Raw genomic sequence first — 21,785 nt, forward strand, 5'->3', positions numbered from 1 at the left:
TCCCCCACCTCACCCCCCCCCCACCACCCCGGGGGCTCTCGTGGCCCACCAGAGCTGGCTCTGTGCTGGACTTGGCAGAAGGCACACAGGGTGGCCGTTGGGCTTGCAGCCGAGCTGAATTCTTTAGCTGACGAGTCATAGCTCTGCCTGATGACTCGATAAAGGTGCTGGAAGCAATCAAGTCTAAAGTGCAGGTTTATAAAGGGAAAGAGATGACAGAAGCCAGCAGACTATTATTCTAAGACACTCCCTCTCTCTCTCTGACTCTGAAAGGGGGGTGGTAGAGCCATCTCCTGCCGTGTTTATAATCAATCCTTCAGGGCGTATGGAGGATTTCCCAGAAGGCATGACTTGTGTAGCACCAGACTTCGAAGGGAGGGGTCCCGGGTTCGAATCCAGCCGGCCCCTTGCGTGGGTCTATGAAAAAACAAACAAATCTGAAGAACTGGCAAGGTTGCCAGTCGATGCAGCACACGGTGCGGGGAGAAGCAACAATGAGATGGAACTTAGGGCCAGTGCTTGGGACCAGAACGGACCGTGGGATCCCACAGACCGATTCTGTGTTGGTGAGCTTCTCATAACCTGATGGGGCTCCCTCCTCACCGCCCCTCCCTCAGTGTGACACTCCCTCCTCACCGCCCCTCCCTCAGTGTGACACTCCCTCCTCACCGCCCCTCCCTCAGTGTGACACTCCCTCCTCACTGCCCCTCCCTCAGTGTGACACTCCCTCCTCACCCCTCCCTCAGTGTGACACTCCCGCCTCACCACCCCTCCCTCAGTGTGACACTCCCACCTCACTGCCCCCCCTCAGTGTGACACTCCCTCCTCACTGCCCCTCCCTCAGTGTGACACTCCCTCCTCACCCCTCCCTCAGTGTGACACTCCCGCCTCACCACCCCTCCCTCAGTGTGACACTCCCTCCTCACGGCCCCTTCCTCAGTGTGACACTCCCTCCTTACCGCCTCTCCCTCAGTGTGACTCTCCCTCCTCATGACCCCTCCCTCAGATTGACACTGCCTCCGTACCACCTCTCCCTCAGTGTGACACTCCCTCCTCACCCCTCCCTCAGTGTGACACTTGCTCCTCACTGCCCCTCCCTCAGTGTGACGCTCCCTCCTCACCACCCCTCCCTCAGTGTGACACTCCCTCCTCACTGCCCCTCCCTCAGTGTGACACTCCCTCCTCATCGCCTCTCCCTCAGTGTGACTCTCCCTCCTCACCGCCCTCCCTTAGATTGACACTCCCTCCGTACCACCTCTCCCTCAGTGTGACACTCCCTCCTCACTCCCTCCTCACTCCCTCAGTGTGACACTCCCTCCTCACCCCTCCCTCAGTGTGACACTTTCTCCTCACTGCCCCTCCCTCAGTGTGACGCTCCCTCCTCACCACCCCTCCCTCAGCGTGACACTCCTCACTGCCCCTCCCTCAGTGTGACACTCCCTCCTCACTGCCCATTCCTCAGTGTGACGCTCCCTCCTCACCACCCCTCCCTCAGTGTGACACTCCTCACTGCCCCTCCCTCAGTGTGACACTCCCTCCTCACTGCCCCTCCCTCAGTGTGACACTCCCTCCTCACTGCCCCTCCCTCAGTGTGACACTCCCTCCTCACTGCCCATTCCTCAGTGTGACACTCCCTCCTCACTGCCACTCCCTCAGTGTGACACTCCCTCAGATTGACACTCCCTCCGTACCACCTCTCCCTCAGTGTGACACTCCCTCCTCACCCCTCCCTCAGAGTGACTCTCCCTCCTCATGACCCCTCCCTCAGTGTGACACTCCCTCCTCACCGCTCCCCCTCAGTGTGACACTCACTCCTCACCGCCTCTCCCTCAGTGTGACACACCCTCCTCACCGCCCCTCCCTCAGCGTGACACTCTCTCCTCACCGCCCCTCCCTCAGCGTGACACTCCCTCTTCACCCTCAGTGTGATACTCCCTCCTCACTGCCTCTCCCTCAGTGTGACACTCCCTCCTCACCCCCTCCCTCAGTGCGACACTCCCTCCTCACCGCCCCTCTCTCAGTGTGACACTCCCTCCTCACCGCCTCTCCCTCAGTGTGACACACCCTCCTCACCGCCCCTCCCTCAGTGTGACACTCTTTCCTCACCGCCCCTCCCTCAGCGTGACACTCCCTCTTCACCCTCAGTGTGATACTCCCTCCTCACTGCCCCTCCCTCAGTGCGACACTCCCTCCTCACCCCCTCCCTCAGTGCGACACTCCCTCCTCACCGCCCCTCCCTCAGTGCGACACTCCCTCCTCACCGCCCCTCCCTCAGTGGGACACTCCCTCCTCACCGCCCCTCCCTCAGTGCGACACTCCCTCCTCACCGCCCCTCCCTCAGTGTGACACCCCCTCCTCACCGCCCCTCCCGCACGGCCCGGCACTCCCAGGGATAGTGGGCCGGGAATATCTTTTCCCTGCCTGGCTCTGGAGCAAAGCTCACAACAACAAGGGGGAAAGGGGTCTGGGAACAGAAACCCAGTGAATGTTATGAACCGGGACTTTGTGGCCTTTTGGGGTTGCTCTGTCATAGCATGAAAATGCCATTAAGCTCCTGTCAGTAGCTGAGAAAACAGATGGGAAACATCCAGAGCTCAGATACAAGCACAGCTGGGGCCAGCGCGAGTGGGTGTGGGCCCGAGTTCCTGGACGGAGGCCATTCTGAATGCTCAGGCCTGGCCTGCTGGGTCCTGCTTTTCCCGGCAGTAACATCCCAGAGTTTCCTTGGCGGCAGACAATATTTTCTTTGTCCCATGTGGGGCTTTGACTCCAGCTCTGCAGGCTGTGCTTACTGAATGGAGCCTTGTGTTCGCTTATGGTAAAGCTGTTCGTGGCAAATCGAAAACCCCGAGCCCCCTCGCGATTCCTTTGTTCGGGTTCCCTTGCGAGGATCCCATGGGCGTTTGTTTACCGTTCCTGGAGGGAGCCAGGGACTCTCCGCTGGCCGGGGTTTTGGCAAACCAAGGGAGGTGTTTATCTCGGGGCTCCTGCGGAGCCTTGGGCCAATATTAGTCCCCTGGGCGACGTCAGCAGATCAGACTGACGGCCGCGCACGGGAGCTGCTGGGTTCAGACCCTCCCTGACGCCACGGGCCGCGAAGGGGTTTGGAAGCGCCCTGAACTGGACGGGAGAGGTGCCGGGCGAGTGCACGGCCCGCCTCCTTAGCGTTAACACCCGGCGGTGCGGGGACGTCACTTTAAATCCTGCCGGGCTGGGGACAGGGTGATCCCAGGACAGTGCCCCTTACGATTTTGGAATGGTTAGCAGTTCGTTAGAAATTAAAAGCAAGGGTCTAAAGCCGAGGTGAAAGGTGAAATGGCAGAGCAGGCTCAGAAGGCCAGACGGGCCTAACTCCGCTCCTGCATCTCACGGTTTTGCAGTCGAACACTTATCACAGTGCGAGCGGGTCAGAACCTGCAGGGTGGGTGGAAGGGAAGAAGGAGAGGATTAGATGGACCCATGGGGACGTTGGTGAGACAGCGGGAGGAACTGGCAGCCTCTCGTGAACTTCCCACAGCTTCCTCTCCCCGCAGCCTTTCGAGGGATCTGAGCCCCCTCCAGTTCTGGCCTCTCGGCTCCCGTTTCGATCACTCTGCCTCCACTGCCTGCGCCCAGGACTCCCGGAATTCCTCCCCTGAGTGCTGGAGGAACCCAGAAGGCCGGGCAGCATCTCTGGAAAAAAGAGTAGGCAGTCGGCGTTTCCAGTCCTGATGAAGGGTCTTGGCCCGAAATGTGGACTGTTTACTCTTTCTCACAGACGCTGCCTGGCCTGCTGAGTTCCTCCGGCATTTTTGTGTGTGTGTGTGTGTGTGTGTGTGTGTGTGTGTGTGTGTGTGTGTGAGTGTGTGTGTGTGTGTGTGTGTGTTGTTCTGGATGTCCAGCACCCGCTGATTTTTCTCTAGTTTGTCATTCCTTCCCTAATGCAGGGTTCCATTCCCGCCATTGTCTGTCAGGAGTTTGTACGTTCTCCCCGTGACCGCCTGGGTTTCCTCCGGGTGCTCCGGTTTCCTCCCACAGTCCAACGACGTACAAGTTAGTCGGTTAATGGGCCACATGGGTGTAATAGGCCGCGCAGGCCCATTAGGCCCGTAGGCCCTGTAACCGAGCTGAGTCTCTAAATAAATTTTTTTTTATATAAATTCCCACCGATCCTTGTGCTCTCACGGTATGGATGAGCTTTTTAATTCTCAACGCGTAGAAGGCTGTGAACGAAGAGTGGGTAAATGGGATTAGTGTAGAGGGGGGACGATGGTGAGTGTCAGAACGGTGGGCCTAGGGGCCTGTTTCAATGGCGTCTGACTTCACGCTCAATGGTTCAGGGCAATCGTACCAACTGGCCGCCACCCCGCTGGCGTTTAGATCGGCAGCGAAGGTCCACCATCTCTGGCCGTGACGATAGCTTCCTTGTGTGTCAGGGACGCGAGTCTTGGGTGGAGACTTAGGAATACTGTCGCACTCAGATGCAGGAGGATCTTTCATTGCTGTTTCCGCAACAATTTTCTTTCACCAGTCAACCTCACCACCGAACCGGAACCCCCCCCCCCAACCCGGATCCTGACCTCTGCCCTTTGACCTGTCTGGGTGACCCTTCCGGGAGCCGGATCCAACATGGCTCCCCGGGTCATCGAGGCAGGCCGTCCTCCGAACCCAGGTTGGGGGTCCTCCTGGGGGACAGAGCGACGTCGAGAGGGGTAAGTGCTCAGCTGGGATTTGGGGCCCCCCCCCACCCCCGCCGCCCGACCCTTTCATCGCACGTCAGCAACCCTGCATCCTGTTCCCCTCCACAGATCTGACTGACCCGAAGACTGGCTTCGGCGGCGTGGAGTGTCCCCAGGGCTACAAGCGGCTGAACACCACCCACTGCCAAGGTAAGTGGCCGGCGGTCCCTCCGATCACCCGCCCGATTTTCGCCGTGCGGAGGGGAGCCGCCCGGGTCCGACTCTCAGCTGGGGGTCCTGACCTCTGCAGCCAGCCCTTCTCGCTCATCCCACAGCGGGCAGGAGCTCAGCAGGCCGGGCAGCATCCGTGGGAAAGAGTCAACAGTTGACCTTTCGGCCCTGATGAAGGGTCTCGGCCCGGAACGTCAACTTTGCCCTTTTCCGCAAATGCTGCCTGGCCTGCTGAGTTCCTCCGGCATCGTGTGTGTGTGTTGCTCTGGGTTTCCAGCATCTCTTGCTTGTGGGCAGGCAGAGTACTACGGGTTCTAACATGGCCAGGCCATTCAGCCCCTTGAGACTGCTGTACCGTTTGACACGATCATGATCAAGATCTTGCTTTCTCGCCTGAGCCACGTCTGCCTCAGTTGCTCAGTCAATGCAAGCCCTCAGTGCATGTGCGTCCACAGTAGTTCACGGGACAGAAACCCAAAAGATTCCCAGAGGGGAAAAAAAACACAAGAGATTCTGCAGTTGCTGCAAATCTTGAGCAACACAGACAAAATGCTGGAAGAAGTTGCCCATCGAATCTGCTACACCATTCCACCATGGCTGATTTATTATCCCTCTCAACCCCACTCTCTTACCTTCTCCCTGTCACCTTTGATACCCTGATTAATCAGGAACCTATCAACCTCCCAATTTAAATATACCCAACGACTTGGCCTCCACAGCCGTCTGTGGCAACGAATTCCACAGATTCACCACCCTCTGGCTAAAGAAATTCCTCCTCATCTCAGTACTTGTATTCTGAAGCTGTGCCCTCTGGTCCTAGACTCTCCCACTATAGGAAACATCCTCTCCACATCCACTCTATCTGTGTCCTCTGGTCCTAGACTCCCCCACTACAGGAAACATCCTCTCCACATCCACTCTATCTGTGTCCTCTGGTCCTAGACTCCCCCACTACAGGAAACATCCTCTCCACATCCACTCTACCTGTGCCCTCTGGTCCTAGACTCCCCCACTACAGGAAACATCCTCTCCACATCCACTCTATCTGTGTCCTCTGGTCCAAGACTCCCCCACCATAGGAAACATCCTCTCCACATCCACTCTACCTGTGCCCTCTGGTCCTAGACTCCCCCACTATAGGAAACATCCTCTCCACATCCACTCTATCTGTGTCCTCTGGTCCTAGACTCCCCCACTACAGGAAACATCCTCTCCACATCCACTCTATCTGTGTCCTCTGGTCCTAGACTCCCCCACTACAGGAAACATCCTCTCCACATCCACTCTATCTGTGTCCTCTGGTCCTAGACTCCCCCACTACAGGAAACATCCTCTCCACATCCACTCTATCTGTGTCCTCTGGTGCAAGACTCCCCCACCATAGGAAACATCCTCTCCACATCCACTCTACCTGTGCCCTCTGGTCCTAGACTCCCCACTATAGGAAACATCCTCTCCACATCCACTCTATCTGTGTCCTCTGGTCCTAGACTCCCCCACTATAGGAAACATCCTCTCCACATCCACTCTACCTGTGCCCTCTGGTCCTAGACTCCCCCACTACAGGAAACATCCTCTCCATATCCACTCTATCTGTGCCCACTGGTCCGAGATTCCCCCACTATAGGAAACATCCTCTCCACATCCACTCTATCTGTGTTCTCTGGTCCAAGACTCCCTCACCATAGGAAACATCCTCTCCACATCCACTCTATCTGTGTCCTCTGGTCCAAGACTCCCCCACGACAGGAAACATCCTCTCCACATCCACTCTATCTAGGCCATTCAATGCCCAATAGATTTCAATGAGATTCACTCCCCCACTCCCCCTCCCCATTCTTCTAAACTCCAGCGAGTACAGGCCCAGAGTTATCAAACTGTTCTGTTGCATTAACCCTTTCATTCCTGGGATCATTCTCACGAACCTCCTCTGGACCCTCTCCAATGCCAGCACACCCTTTCCCAGATAAAGGGCCCACAATATTCCATATCTGGTCTGACCAGTGCCAATGCATTATAAAGCCTCCACTAGAGAGAGCTTAACGTCTATCTGAGCAGCTGCCGGTGGTGTGGTTACTCCCCAGTACCGAGAGTGTGGCAAATCTTCCTCTGATAGATCAGTCCCTCTCTTTCTCATCTCCCACTCTTAATCATCTCCCTCTCTTTCCTATCTCCCCCCTTTCTCACTCTCCCCCTTTCTCATTCTCCCCCTCTTTCTCACTGTCCCCCCTCTTTCTCACTGTCCCCCCTCTTTCTCACTGTCCCCCTCTTTCTCACTCTCCCCCTCTTTCTCATTCTCCCCCTCTTTCTCACTCTCCCCCTCTTTCTCACTCTCCCCCTTTCTCATTCTCCCCCTCTTTCTTATTCTCCCCCCTCTTTCTCACTGTCCCCTCTTTCTCACTCTCCCCCTCTTTCTCACTGTCCCCCCTTTCTCATTCTCCCCCCTCTTTCTCACTCTCCCCCTCTTTCTCATTCTCCCCCTTTCTCACTCTCCCTTTCTCTCTCCCCCCCTCTTTCTCTCTCTCCCCCTCTTTCTCTCCCCTCTCTCCCCCCTTCTCTCTCCCCCTTCTCTCTCCCCTTTCTATTCTCCCCCTCTATCCCCCTCTTTCCCTCTACCCTCTTTCTCTCTCTGCCCCCCTTTCTCTCCCACTCCCTTTCTCTCTCTCCCCTTTCTCATTCGCCCCTTTCTCACTCCCCCCTTTCTCACTCCCCTTTTCTCTCTCACTCCCCCTCTTTCTCTCCCCTTTCTCTCTCTCCCTCTCTTTCTCTCTCCCTCTCTCTCTCCCTTTATCTTTGTCTCTCTCCCTCTCTGTTTCTCATTCCCTCCTCTCTCTCTTTCTCTGTCTCTCACTTTCTTTTCTCTCTGTTTCTTGTCTTTATCTCTCTCTCTCTCTTTGGTACGGACCCGTGCAGTACCGCTGCTTCGAGAGGGTGATGTTCTCCTCGTACGTCTCCCCCTCGCCATTGCAATTCAAACACGACGCCCCTCCTCCCGCGCACTTTTTTCCAACAGAGTCAGGGTGCGCCAACCCGGCCCACCCGACAGCGGGGCGCTCCCTCCGCACCTCCTCGCCGGCGGCCTGATGCCCCCGAGCACAGCCTGGCCAGCAGTCCGGCACTCCCCCACCCCGCACCCTGTGCTGGCAGTGCTGGGGGATTCGCTCCCTGCCCGCGGGGCTCGAAAAGATCAAAGATGGAAATGTCGTCTTTTAAGAACTGGCTCACCAAATTCATCTTTGTCTCTTGTACACCACTATCATTTCTTTTCCTCTCTCCCTCTCACTGTCTCCTTCTCACCCCCTCTGCCTCTCCCTGCTTTCTGACATTTCCTGTCTCTCTGTCTTTCCGTTCTCTCTCTCACTCTCTCTATTCCACCCTGACACTCTCACCTGCTCCATCTATCAATATCTCTCTCCTTCATACTCCCGTCTCTCCCTCACCTGTCTCTCCTCCTCACCTTCGTTCTCTCTCATTCATTTCTTCTGTCCCTCTCTCTCGCTAACTCTCCCTGCCCCGTCTCTCTGTCTCTCTCTGTCTTTCTCTCTCCCGTCCCCTCTCTCTGTATCTCTCTAATATCTTTCTCCTTCACTTTATCAATCTATACCCTTTTCTCTCCCTCACTCCTCCTCACTGCCTCACCCTCACTTCCTCACTCATTTCTTCTCTTTCTCTCTCTAAAACTCTGTCTCTCTCTATCTGTCTCCCCTCACTGTCTCACTCATTTCTTGTGTCCTTCTCTCTCTAAATCTCTCTGTGTCTGTGTCTCTGCCTTCCTTCTCTATCTGTCTCACCCTCACTGTCTCACTAATTTCTTCTGTCTCTTTCCCTCCCCCTGTCTGTCCCTCTCTTTCTCATCTTTCTTCTCTCTCTCTCTCTGTCTGCCTCTCTCATCCCCTCTCTTTCTCACTGCCCTGTCTCATTCTTCACCTTCTCTTTCTTGTCTTCTCTCTTTCTGTCTCTTTCCCTCTCTCTCACCCTGCCTCCCTTCGCCCTTGTTTTCCTTCACTCACTGTGCTGACTCTTACTCTTCCGAACTGTCCCCGTCTCTGTCTCCCTCTTTCCCCATCCCTCTGTCTCTCCTCTCTCTCTCTCTCTCTCTCTCTCTCTCTCTCTCTCTCTCTCTCCGTCTCTGTGTCCTCTTGCCTTGCTGCGTTCCAGATATCAACGAGTGCCTGATGCAGGGAGTCTGCCAGAACGCAGTCTGTCTCAATACCTACGGCAGTTTCCGCTGTGCCTGCAAGCCCGGCTACGTGATGGGGCCGTCGCGAACACACTGTGTGGGTGAGTGGTGAGGGGCCCGGGGGCGGGGTGGGGGGGGGGGCTCGACGTCCCACCGCACAGGGAGGTGAGGAGGTTCCGGAGCGTCTCCCGGTGAGATCGACAGCATGATGGCGGAAGGGGAGAAAGCAGGCCGGGTTTTGACCGCAACCCTGCTGGGTTGTCTGGCAGAATCTGAACTTTAGAGAGGTTTAAAATGAGTGAACATGTTATAGTCAGGGGTGTGGGGTGTGTCGGTGTCACAGTGAGGGGTGTGGGGTGTGTCGGTGTCACAGTGAGGGGTGTGGGGTGTGTCACTCTCACAGTGAGGGGTGTGGGGTGTCTCACTCTCACAGTGAGGGGTGTGGAGTGTGTCCGTGTCAGAGAGAGGGGTGTGGGTTGTGTCACTCTCACAGTGAGGGGTGTGGGGTGTGTCGGTGTCACAGTGAGGGGTGTGGGGTGTGTCAGTGTCACAGTGAGGGGTGTATCGGTGTCACGGTGAGGGGTGTAGGGTGTGTCAGTGAGGGGTGTGAGATGTGTTACAGTGAGGGGTGTAGGGTGTGTCAGTGAGGGGTGTAGGGTGTCACAGTGAGGGGTGTGGGGTGTGTCAGTATCACAGTGAGGGGTATGGGATGTATCGGTGTCACAGTGAGGGGTGTGGGGTGTGTCGGTGTCACAGTGAGGGGTGTGAGGTGTGTTACAGTGAGGGGTGAGGGGATGTATCAGTGTCACAGTGAGGGGTGTGGGGTGTGTCGGTGTCACGGTGAGGGGTGAGGGGTGTGGGGTGTGAGGTGTGTTACAGTGAGGGGTGTGGGGTGTGTCAGTGAGGGATGTGGGGTGTGAGGTGTCACGGTGAGGGGTGTAGGGTGTGTCAGTGAGGGGTGTGGGGTGTGTTGGTGTCACAGTGAGGGGTGTGGGGTGTGTCGGTGTCACGGTGAGGGGTGAGGGGTGTGGGGTGTGAGGTGTGTCACAGTGAGGGGTGTGGGATGTATCGATGTCACGGTGAGGGGTGTGGGATGTGTCAGTGAGAGGTGTGGGGTGTGTCAGTGAGGGGTGTGGGGTGTGTTAGTGTCACAGTGAGGGGTGTGGGGTGTGAGGTGTGTTACAGTGAGGGGTGTGGGGTGTGTTGGTGTCACAGTGAGGGGTGTGGGATGTATCGATGTCACGGTGAGGGGTGTGGGATGTGTCAGTGAGAGGTGTGGGGTGTGTCAGTGAGGGGTGTGGGGTGTGAGGTGTGTCACAGTGAGGGGTGTGGGGTGTGTTGGTGTCACAGTGAGGGGTGTGAGGTGTGTTAGTGTCACAGTGAGGGGTGTGGGGTGTGAGGTGTGTTACAGTGAGGGGTGTGGGGTGTGTCAGTGAGGGGTGTGGGGTCTGAGGTGTGTTTCAGTTAGGGGTGTAGGGTGTGTCGGTGAGGGGTGTAGGATGTGTCATTGAGGGGTGTGGGGTGTGTTGGTGTTACAGTGAGGGGTGTGGGGTGTGTTAGTGTCACAGTGAGTGGTGTGGGGTGTGTCAGTGTCACAGTGAGGGGTGTGGGGTGTGTTGGTGTCACAGTGAGGGGTGTGGGGTGTGAGGTGTGTTACAGTGAGGGGTGTGGGGTGTGTTGGTGTCACAGTGAGGGGTGTGAGGTGTGTTAGTGTCACAGTGAGGGGTGTGGGGTGTGAGGTGTGTTACAGTGAGGGGTGTGGGGTGTGTCAGTGAGGGGTGTGGGGTCTGAGGTGTGTTACAGTGAGGGGTGTGGGGTGTGTTGGTGTCACAGTGAGGGGTGTGAGGTGTGTTAGTGTCACAGTGAGGGGTGTGGGGTGTGAGGTGTGTTACAGTGAGGGGTGTGGGGTGTGTTGGTGTCACAGTGAGGGGTGTGGGGTGTGTTGGTGTCACAGTGAGGGGTGTGGGGTGTGAGGTGTGTTACAGTGAGGGGTGTGGGGTGTGTCAGTGAGGGGTGTGGGGTCTGAGGTGTGTTTCAGTGAGGGGTGTAGGGTGTGTCGGTGAGGGGTGTAGGATGTGTCATTGAGGGGTGAGGGGTGTGAGGTGTGTTACAGTGAGGGGTGTGGGGTGTGTTGGTGTCACAGTGAGGGGTGTGGGGTGTGTTGGTGTCACGGTGAGGGGTGTAGGGTGTGTCAGTGAGGGGTGTGAGGTGTGTCACAGTGAGGGGTGTGGGGTGTGTTGGTGTCACGGTGAGGGGTGTGGGGTGTATCGGTGTCACAGTGAGGGGTGTGGGGTGTGTTGGTGTCACGGTGAGGGGTGTAGGGTGTGTCAGTGAGGGGTGTGAGGTGTGTCACAGTGAGGGGTGTGGGGTGTGTCAGTGAGGGGTGTGGGGTCTGAGGTGTGTTTCAGTGAGGGGTGTAGGGTGTGTCGGTGAGGGGTGTGGGGTGTGAGGTGTGTTACAGTGAGGGGTGTGGGGTGTGTCAGTGAGGGGTGTGGGGTCTGAGGTGTGTTTCAGTGAGGGGTGTAGGGTGTGTCGGTGAGGGGTGTAGGATGTGTCATTGAGGGGTGTGGGGTGTGAGGTGTGTTACAGTGAGGGGTGTGGGGTGTGTTGGTGTCACAGTGAGGAGTGTGGGATGTATCGGTGTCACAGTGAGGGGTGTGGGGTGTGTTGGTGTCACGGTGAGGGGTGTGGGTGTGTTGGTGTCACAGTGAGGGGTGTGGGGTGTGTTGGTGTCACGGTGAGGGGTGTGGGGTGTGTCAGTGAGGGGTGTGAGGTGTGAGGTGTGTTACAGTGAGGGGTGTGGGGTGTATCAGTGTCACAGTGAGGGGTGTGGGTGTGTTGGTGTCACGGTGAGGGGTGTGGGGTGTGTCAGTGAGGGGTGTGGGGTGTGAGGTGTGTTACAGTGAGGGTGTGGGGTGTGTTGGTGTCACAGTGAGGGGTGTGGGTGTGTTGGTGTCATGGTGAGGGGTGTGGGGTGTGTCAGTGAGGGGTGTGGGGTGTGAGGTGTGTTACAGTGAGGGTGTGGGGTGTGTTGGTGTCACAGTGAGGGGTGTGGGTGTGTTGGTGTCACAGTGAGGGGTGTAGGGTGTGTCAGTGAGGGGTGTAGGGTGTGTCGGTGAGGGGTGTAGGATGTGTCAGTGAGGGGTGTGGGGTGTGTCGGTGTTACAGTGAGGGGTGTGGGGTGTGAGGTGTTACAGTGAGGGGTGTGGGGTGTATCGGTGTCACAGTGAGGGTGTGGGGTGTGTCGGTGTCACAGTGAGGGGTGTGGGGTGTGAGGTGTGTTACAGTGAGGGGTGTGGGGTGTGTTGGTGTCACAGTGAGGGGTGTAGGGTGTGTCAGTGAGGGGTGTGGGGTGTATCGGTGTCACAGTGAGGGGTGTGGGGTGTATCGGTGTCACAGTGAGGGGTGTGGGGTGTGTTGGTGTCACGGTGAGGGGTGTGGGGTGTATCGGTGTCACAGTGAGGGGTGTGGGGTGTGTTGGTGTCGCAGTGAGGGGTGTCTCAGTGTCACAGTGAGGGGTGTGGGTGTGTTGGTGTCACAGTGAGGGGTGTGGGTGTGTTGGTGTCACAGTGAGTGGTGTGGGGTGTCTCAGTATCACAGTGAGGGGTGTGGGTGTGTTGGTGTCACAGTGAGGGGTGTGGGGTGTGAGGTGTGTTACAGTGAGGGGTGTGGGTGTGTTGGTGTCACAGTGAGGGGTGTGGGGTGTGAGGTGTGTTACAGTGAGGGGTGTGGGGTGTGTTGGTGTCACAGTGAGGGGTGTGGGGTGTGTTGGTGTCACGGTGAGGGGTGTAGGGTGTGTCAGTGAGGGGTGTGAGGTGTGTCACAGTGAGGGGTGTGGGGTGTGTCAGTGAGGGGTGTGGGGTCTGAGGTGTGTTTCAGTGAGGGGTGTAGGGTGTGTCGGTGAGGGGTGTGGGGTCTGAGGTGTGTTACAGTGAGGGGTGTGGGGTGTGTCAGTGAGGGGTGTGGGGTCTGAGGTGTGTTTCAGTGAGGGGTGTAGGGTGTGTCGGTGAGGGGTGTAGGATGTGTCATTGAGGGGTGTGGGGTGTGAGGTGTGTTACAGTGAGGGGTGTGGGGTGTGTTGGTGTCACAGTGAGGAGTGTGGGATGTATCGGTGTCACAGTGAGGGGTGTGGGGTGTGTTGGTGTCACGGTGAGGGGTGTGGGTGTGTTGGTGTCACGGTGAGGGGTGTGGGGTGTGTCAGTGAGGGGTGTGAGGTGTGAGGTGTGTTACAGTGAGGGGTGTGGGGTGTATCAGTGTCACAGTGAGGGGTGTGGGTGTGTTGGTGTCACGGTGAGGGGTGTGGGGGGTGTGTCAGTGAGGGGTGTGGGGTGTGAGGTGTGTTACTGTGTGGGTGTGGGGTGTGTTGGTGTCACAGTGAGGGATGTGGGTGTGTTGGTGTCACAGTGAGGGGTGTGGGGTGTATCGGTGTTACAGTGAGGGGTGTGGGGTGTATCGGTGTCACAGTGAGGGGTGTAGGGTGTGTCAGTGAGGGGTGTAGGGTGTGTCGGTGAGGGGTGTAGGATGTGTCAGTGAGGGGTGTGGGGTGTGTCGGTGTTACAGTGAGGGGTGTGGGGTGTGAGGTGTGTTACAGTGAGGGGTGTGGGGTGTGTTGGTGTCACGGTGAGGGGTGTGGGGTGTATCGGTGTCACAGTGAGGGGTGTGGGTGTGAGGTGTGTCACAGTGAGGGGTGTGGGGTGTATCGGTGTCACAGTGAGGGGTGTGGGGTGTGTTGGTGTCGCAGTGAGGGGTGTGGGGTGTGTTGGTGTCACAGTGAGGGGTGTCTCAGTGTCACAGTGAGGGGTGTCTCAGTGTCGCAGTGAGGGGTGTGGGGTGTGTTGGTGTCACAGTGAGGGGTGTCTCAGTGTTACAGTGAGGGTGTGGGGTGTGTTGGTGTCACAGTGAGTGGTGTGGGGTGTGTCAGTGTCACAGTGAGGGGTGTGGGTGTGTTGGTGTCACAGTGAGTGGTGTGGGGTGTCTCAGTGTCACAGTGAGGGGTGTGGGGTGTGTTGGTGTCACAGTGAGGGGTGTGGGTGTGTTGGTGTCACAGTGAGGGGTGTGGGGTGTGAGGTGTGTTACAGTGAGGGGTGTGGGTGTATTGGTGTCACAGTGAGGGGTGTCTCAGTGTCACAGTGAGGGGTGTGGGTGTGTTGGTGTCACAGTGAGGGGTGTGGGGTGTGTTGGTGTCACGGTGAGGGGTGTGGGTGTGTTGGTGTCACGGTGAGGGGTGTGGGGTGTGTCAGTGAGGGGTGTGAGGTGTGAGGTGTGTTACAGTGAGGGGTGTGGGGTGTATCAGTGTCACAGTGAGGGGTGTGGGTGTGTTGGTGTCACGGTGAGGGGTGTGGGGTGTGTCAGTGAGGGGTGTGGGGTGTGAGGTGTGTTACAGTGAGGGTGTGGGGTGTGTTGGTGTCACAGTGAGGGTTGTGGGTGTGTTGGTGTCACAGTGAGGGGTGTGGGGTGTATCGGTGTTACAGTGAGGGGTGTGGGGTGTATCGGTGTCACAGTGAGGGGTGTAGGGTGTGTCAGTGAGGGGTGTAGGGTGTGTCGGTGAGGGGTGTAGGATGTGTCAGTGAGGGGTGTGGGGTGTGTCGGTGTTACAGTGAGGGGTGTGGGGTGTGAGGTGTGTTACAGTGAGGGGTGTGGGGTGTGTTGGTGTCACGGTGAGGGGTGTGGGGTGTATCGGTGTCACAGTGAGGGGTGTGGGTGTGAGGTGTGTCACAGTGAGGGGTGTGGGGTGTATCGGTGTCACAGTGAGGGGTGTGGGGTGTGTTGGTGTCACAGTGAGGGGTGTCTCAGTGTTACAGTGAGGGTGTGGGGTGTGTTGGTGTCACAGTGAGTGGTGTGGGGTGTGTCTGTGTCACAGTGTGGGGTGTGGGTGTGTTGGTGTCACAGTGAGTGGTGTGGGGTGTCTCAGTGTCACAGTGAGGGGTGTGGGGTGTGTTGGTGTCACAGTGAGGGGTGTGGGTGTGTTGGTGTCACAGTGAGGGGTGTGGGGTGTGAGGTGTGTTACAGTGAGGGGTGTGGGTGTATCGGTGTCACAGTGAGGGGTGTCTCAGTGTCACAGTGAGGGGTGTGGGTGTGTTGGTGTCACAGTGAGGGGTGTGGGGTGTGTTGGTGTCACGGTGAGGGGTGTGGGTGTGTTGGTGTCACGGTGAGGGGTGTGGGGTGTGTCAGTGAGGGGTGTGAGGTGTGAGGTGTGTTACAGTGAGGGGTGTGGGGTGTATCAGTGTCACAGTGAGGGGTGTGGGTGTGTTGGTGTCACGGTGAGGGGTGTGGGGTGTGTCAGTGAGGGGTGTGGGGTGTGAGGTGTGTTACAGTGAGGGTGTGGGGTGTGTTGGTGTCACAGTGAGGGATGTGGGTGTGTTGGTGTCACAGTGAGGGGTGTGGGGTGTATCGGTGTTACAGTGAGGGGTGTGGGGTGTATCGGTGTCACAGTGAGGGGTGTAGGGTGTGTCAGTGAGGGGTGTAGGGTGTGTCGGTGAGGGGTGTAGGATGTGTCAGTGAGGGGTGTGGGGTGTGTCGGTGTTACAGTGAGGGGTGTGGGGTGTGAGGTGTGTTACAGTGAGGGGTGTGGGGTGTGTTGGTGTCACGGTGAGGGGTGTGGGGTGTATCGGTGTCACAGTGAGGGGTGTGGGTGTGAGGTGTGTCACAGTGAGGGGTGTGGGGTGTATCGGTGTCACAGTGAGGGGTGTGGGGTGTGTTGGTGTCGCAGTGAGGGGTGTGGGGTGTGTTGGTGTCACAGTGAGGGGTGTCTCAGTGTCACAGTGAGGGGTGTCTCAGTGTCGCAGTGAGGGGTGTGGGGTGTGTTGGTGTCACAGTGAGGGGTGTCTCAGTGTTACAGTGAGGGTGTGGGGTGTGTTGGTGTCACAGTGAGTGGTGTGGGGTGTGTCAGTGTCACAGTGAGGGGTGTGGGTGTGTTGGTGTCACAGTGAGTGGTGTGGGGTGTCTCAGTGTCACAGTGAGGGGTGTGGGGTGTGTTGGTGTCACAGTGAGGGGTGTGGGTGTGTTGGTGTCACAGTGAGGGGTGTGGGGTGTGAGGTGTGTTACAGTGAGGGGTGTGGGTGTATCGGTGTCACAGTGAGGGGTGTCTCAGTGTCACAGTGAGGGGTGTGGGTGTGTTGGTGTCACAGTGAGGGGTGTGGGTGTGTTGGTGTCACAGTGAGGGGTGTCTCAGTGTCACAGTGAGGGGTGTGGGTGTGTCAGTGAAGAGTGTGGGATGTATCGGTGTCACAGTGAGGGGTGTGGGTGTGTCAGTGAGGGGTGTGGGGTGTGAGGTGTGTTACAGTGAGGAGTGTGGGATGTATCGGTGTCACAGTGAGGGGTGTGGGTGTGTTGGTGTCACAGTGAGGGGTGTGGGGTGTGAGGTGTGTTACAGTGAGGGGTGTGGGTGTATCGGTGTCACAGTGAGGGGTGTGGGGTGTGAGGTGTGTTACAGTGAGGGGTGTGGGTGTGTTGGTGTTACAGTGAGGGGTGTGGGTGTGTTGGTGTCACAGTGAGGGGTGTGTCATATGTCAGAGTTTTCCTCTCTGACGAAGGCCTCCTCTTTCTCTTCCCCATGCAGTCACAGAGCTTTCCGGGGAGAAGGGCCCGTGCTACCTGCTGGTAGACTCGGAGAAGCGCTGCGCTTATCCCCTGGGTGGGGAACTGACAAAGCAGATCTGCTGCTGTTCTGTGGGCAAAGCCTGGGGCTCCAACTGCGACCCCTGCCCCATCTCTGGCACCGGTAGGTGACTGACGCCAGGGGCTCAGCTCCCCCTGCCCTCATACATCTTTCGCCTGGCTTCTCGTGCCCTTTGTCCTGGCAAAGAATCACATTCCCATCCCAGTACAGGACGGACTCTCAGCCCCGTGTCTTCATTGACTCCACTCTCAATTCATCTTCACACCCACAGGAATCGACACTGCAGAATTAACCTACACATCACGTATGTGATTTATTTCAAGATGTAACCCAGCAACAGGCCTTCCAGCCAATTTAGACCCACACCGCCCATTAAACTCAGGTGTCCAACTAACCTCCTAACCCATACGTGTTTGGAATGTGGGAGATGAATCACAAACTAATCCCACTGTCCTGCTCTCTCCCCAAACTAATCCCACTGTCCCACTCTCTCCCCACAGCCCCATGTCAGTCCCCAAACTAATCCCACTGTCCCACTCTCTCCCCACACTAATCCCACTGTCCCACTCTCTCCCCACAGCCCTGTGTCAGTCCTCAAAATAATCCCACTGTCCCCACTCTCTCCCCACAGCCCCGTGTCAGTCCTCAAAATAATCCCACTGTCCCCACTCTCTCCCCACAGCCCCGTGTCAGTCCCCAAACTAATCCCACTGTCCCACTCTCTCCCCACAGCCCCGTGTCAGTCCCCAAAATAATCCCACTGTCCCCACTCTCTCCCCACAGCCCCGTGTCAGTCCCCAAACTAATCCCACTGTCCCACTCTCTCCCCACACTAATCCCACTGTCCCACTCTCTCCCCACAGCCCTGTGTCAGTCCCCAAACTAATCCAACTGTCCCACTCTCTCCCCACACTAATCCCACTGTCCCACTCTCTCCCCACAGCCCTGTGTCAGTCCCCAAACTAATCCCACTGTCCCACTCTCTCCGCACACTAATCCCACTGTCCCACTCTCTCCACACAGCCCTGTGTCAGTCCCCAAACTAATCCCACTGTCCCACTCTCTCCCCACAGCCCTGTGTCAGTCCCCAAACTAATCCCACTGTCCCACTCTCTCCCCATAACCCTGTGTCAGTCCCACACTAATCCCACTGTCCCACTCTCTCCCCACAGCCCTGTGTCAGTCCCCAAACTAATCCCACTGTCCCACTCTCTCCCCATAACCCTGTGTCAGTCCCACACTAATCCCACTGTCCCACTCTCTCCCCACAGCCCTGTGTCAGTCCCCAAACTAATCCCACTGTCTCACTCTCTCCCCACGGCCCTGTGTCAGTCCCCAAACTAATCCCACTGTCCCACTCTCTCCCCGCAGCCCTGTGTCAGTCCCCACACTGACGCCACTGACCTCAGCACTTCCATTCATCTCTCTTCAATTTTCATCCTCACCTCCCTCAGTGACTGCCCTGTTCTCCTGGTCCAGAGGCTGAGGATTTTTTTTTGTTAGATCAGCCTTGCTTAGGCGCCCTGGGCCCACATGACCCCGACCATCTCCTCCCGCCCCACTCTCGCCGAGCGCCCCATTAACTCTTGCCTGTCGCAGCAGAGTTCCACGAGACGTGCCCGGCGGGCATGGGCTACCAGTTCTCCAGCTCCCACCAGAAGATCAGCATCCCGCCCGGCAAAAGCATCACGGTGCGGATAGGCCCTGACGGCAAGGCCCGCATCGTCCAGGTGCCAATCACGGGTCCCACCGGCATCCCGCACCAGGAGATTGACAAGGACGTCCTGGAAGGTTGGTAACAGTTAGTGGGGGACTAGTGGGACGGAGGGGGTTTCTCCCAGCCACATCCTCCTCCGCACCGACTCATTTCCGGACCCGCGTAAGCGTTCAGGTGCACACTCAAATCGTACATTTACTTACAGAGACGTATCGGATCGCCCGCGTTGTCCAACATGGCACCACATGATGATGTCACATAACCCGGCACATCATGATGATGTCATCATGGTTACAGGCCCTTCCGGCCTAGCGACACCAGTTAACCTACTAACACCACACACATCGGGCCCTGAACTCGCTAACTGGCCCCCACCGGCACGTCTTTGGACTCTGGGAGGAAACCCAGGCAGTCACGGGGAGAGAACGTGCAAACTCCCAGGAACTGAACCCGGGTTGCCGGTACAGTGGAGCGTCGTGCTGACCGCTACGCCACCACACCGCAAAATGTGCCTGTTGATACACACGCGCACAATTAAACGCACGCTCGCACACCCACTGACATTCACGCAGACTTAATTACGTGCACTCATCTGCACACACCCACACACTCACTCACAATTACAGCGACTCGCACGCCTGTGCACATGCTGACACCCACTCACACGTCCATGCATTCACACTCACAGTCTTTCACTCAAATACACATTTGCACACTCATTCACACGCATATATGCTATAGTCAAAGGATTCAAAGTACATTTATTATCAAAGTATGTATAAATTACATAACCTTGAGATTCATCTGCTTACAGGAAGTCACAAACCAAAAAAAAACCCAAAAGAACCCAATTTTTAAAAAAAGTACCAACACCCAATGTGTAAAGAGAGAAAAAAAAACCAAATCATGCAAACAACAAAAGCACGCAACAACACTCCGAACCAAATTAAGTCTATAGACCCAGAGCAGCTGGGGGAGGCCCATTGCCTCCGTCTCATTTCATCATATAGAAGAAGTGTTATGGATAATTTCTTGCTTCTTGAACTACCATTAAGTTGTCGTCCAATTTGAGTAGCGCCGTCTTAAACCAACAGGGTGAGAATTCCTCACACGCTCATTCATTCATGTTCATTTGCACTCTTTTATAGATACATAGTCACACTCATTCTCTTATCGTCCTCACGTACACACACACACACACGCACGTACGTGTCGATGGGACAGGGATCTGTGTCTGTGATAATTTGCCAGCTGCTTCCACGTAACACGGGCAGGAATGTACCAGAGCCAACACCTAGCCCCTAGTAACTATTTCCTACTTGTAGAATTTCTCTAGGCTGTAGAAATGTCATCTCTGATGTGTAGCAACCATTTTATTCTGCTGTAATGAATTCCTTGCTTGTACTAACCTCGCCCCTCTGCCACACTTTCAATAACCTTATCCCTTTCTTCTCTCCACACAGCAACCACTATCACTTTGGTAAGTGGAAGATTTCATTACGTTGTAACATGTTTAACGTTCCTTGTGCTAAACTGTATTTTTTTTCCCTAAGGGTTTTGCTAATCAGTAGCTCCCAAGCTGACAAAGAACCATTCAGTGATAATCACCCTTTAACCACTGATTTTATGGAAATGTTATTGGTTTATTTTCCATCGGCCTTGTTTCTAGTTAATCGAAATAGATTTTGTTTTTGTTCTCATTTCCTTTTTCTCTCTCCTCCTTTTCTCTTCTGGTTTCTTACCCCTTCCTTCCCAGTCTTGATGAAAGCTCTTGGCTCAAAACATTGACTGTTTCCGTCCATAGGTGCTGCCTGATCTGCTAAGTTCTTCCAGCATTTTGTCTGTGTTGCTCCATCTTTCCTTTCTCTCATTCCCTCTCTCCCCTTCCTTCTTCCTCATCCACTCTCCCTCTCTTCCTCCCTCTTTCTGTCTGTTTCACACTTTCCGTAAGACACAGGAGCAGAAGTCGGCCATTCGGCCCATCGAGTCTGTGCCGCCATTTTATCATGTGCTTTCACGTTCTCTCTTTCTCTCCTTCCCCATCTCTTCCCTTCCCTCCCTCAATCTCTTTCTCTGCTTCTCACTCTCATTTCTCCTCTATCTTTCTTTCTTCCTCTCTCTCCTGTCTTGCTCTTTCCCTCTCTCCCCGCATCTCTCTTTTTCCCTCTCTTCCTGTTTCCTTCTCTCCCTTCTTTTCTCATTCCCTCCCTCCCCTTCCCTTCCTCTTTCCCTCTCGCCTTCTCTTTCAACTCCCCTTCGCTCACTCTTTCGTCCTTCCCTGCTCTCTGCTTTCCACTCTCACTTCTTCTCTCTCCCTCCTCGTTCTCTGTTCCTCTCTTCCTCCATCTCCTCACCGTGGAGGGAGTTAGATATGGCCCTTGTGGCTAAAGGGATCGGGGGGTATGGAGGGAAGGCAGGTACAGGGTTCTGAGTTGGATGATCAGCCATGATCATACTGAATGGCAGTGCAGGCTCGAAGGGCCGAATGGCCTACTCCCGCACTTATTTTCTATGTTTCTATGCCTCTCTTATCTCCTCTCCTCTTTCTGTTGTGTATTTAATATTTCAGTAATATTGTAAATAAATTGTTTATTAAGCATTCTTTGTTTACATAATTCAATACGGGTTATGGGCACACGTATACATAGCTAGGGTGTCTAAGACATTTGCACGGTACTGTACTTGTCAACATGGTGTGGAGAAGAAATCTGGCAGGAGCAAAGGATGTTGGATATGGCAAGGGTGGAGCGCCATGGGAGGGGTATGAGACAGGTGGCAGAGAAGGAGTGCCAGGGCTGGGGGAGAGATCATTACAAACTGTCTCCCTGGTGCTTCTCGCTCCTTCGCCTCACCCTTCCTCTTTTCCCAGCCATGATTCCTGTCTCCCTGCCCTCTTCCCATTCTGTAATAGAGACCCAAAGCAGAATCAGGTTTATCATCGCTCGTATATGTCACAATTTTTTTTTTTTGCGGCAGAGGTATGGTGCAATATGTAAAAGTCTTGGGCACCAAAGCTATAGTGCTTTTGTAAAAGTATGTGAATGGCACACATCATCATGCCAACGCGTCATGTGTGTACACCTCGCTCAGGTAAAAGGCTAAATGTGCACAAGTTATCCCCAGCTTTGTTGGCGCGTGGCCAAGTGGTTAAGGCAGCGTTCGTCTAGTGATCTGAAGGTCGCTAGTTCCAGCCTTGGCTGAGGCAGCGTGTTGTGTCCTTGAGCAAGGCACTTAACCACACGTTGCTCTGCGACGATACCGGTGCCAAGCTGTATGGGTCCTTGCCCTTCCCTTGGACAACATCAGTGGCATGGAGAGGGGAGACTTGCAGCATGGGCAACTGCCGGTCTTCCATACAATCTTGCCCAGGCCTGCACCTAG

The 21,785-nt window shown here is 55.9% G+C and overlaps 1 protein-coding gene across 5 annotated transcripts in view; it reads left to right on the forward strand.

Annotated features, from left to right (window-relative positions):
• ltbp3 (latent transforming growth factor beta binding protein 3) overlaps positions 1–21,785 on the forward strand; it is a 287,951-nt gene that overhangs the window by 187,259 nt on the left and 78,907 nt on the right. For 3 of the 5 annotated variants that reach the window (XM_063036411.1, XM_063036414.1, XM_063036415.1), the window contains 5 exons: positions 4,788–4,868; positions 9,048–9,170; positions 16,628–16,789; positions 18,287–18,478; positions 19,868–19,884. In XM_063036411.1, coding sequence (XP_062892481.1) covers positions 4,788–4,868; positions 9,048–9,170; positions 16,628–16,789; positions 18,287–18,478; positions 19,868–19,884 — 575 coding nt within the window. Of the gene's footprint in view, positions 1–291; positions 567–4,787; positions 4,869–9,047; positions 9,171–16,627; positions 16,790–18,286; positions 18,479–19,867; positions 19,885–21,785 lie in introns of those variants that run through there. The other 2 variants (XM_063036416.1, XM_063036412.1) reach the window with 2 other exon arrangements.

The sequence above is a fragment of the Mobula hypostoma genome, chromosome 30 (genome assembly GCF_963921235.1).
Source record: "Mobula hypostoma chromosome 30, sMobHyp1.1, whole genome shotgun sequence".
NCBI classification, from domain to species: Eukaryota; Metazoa; Chordata; class Chondrichthyes; order Myliobatiformes; family Myliobatidae; genus Mobula; species Mobula hypostoma.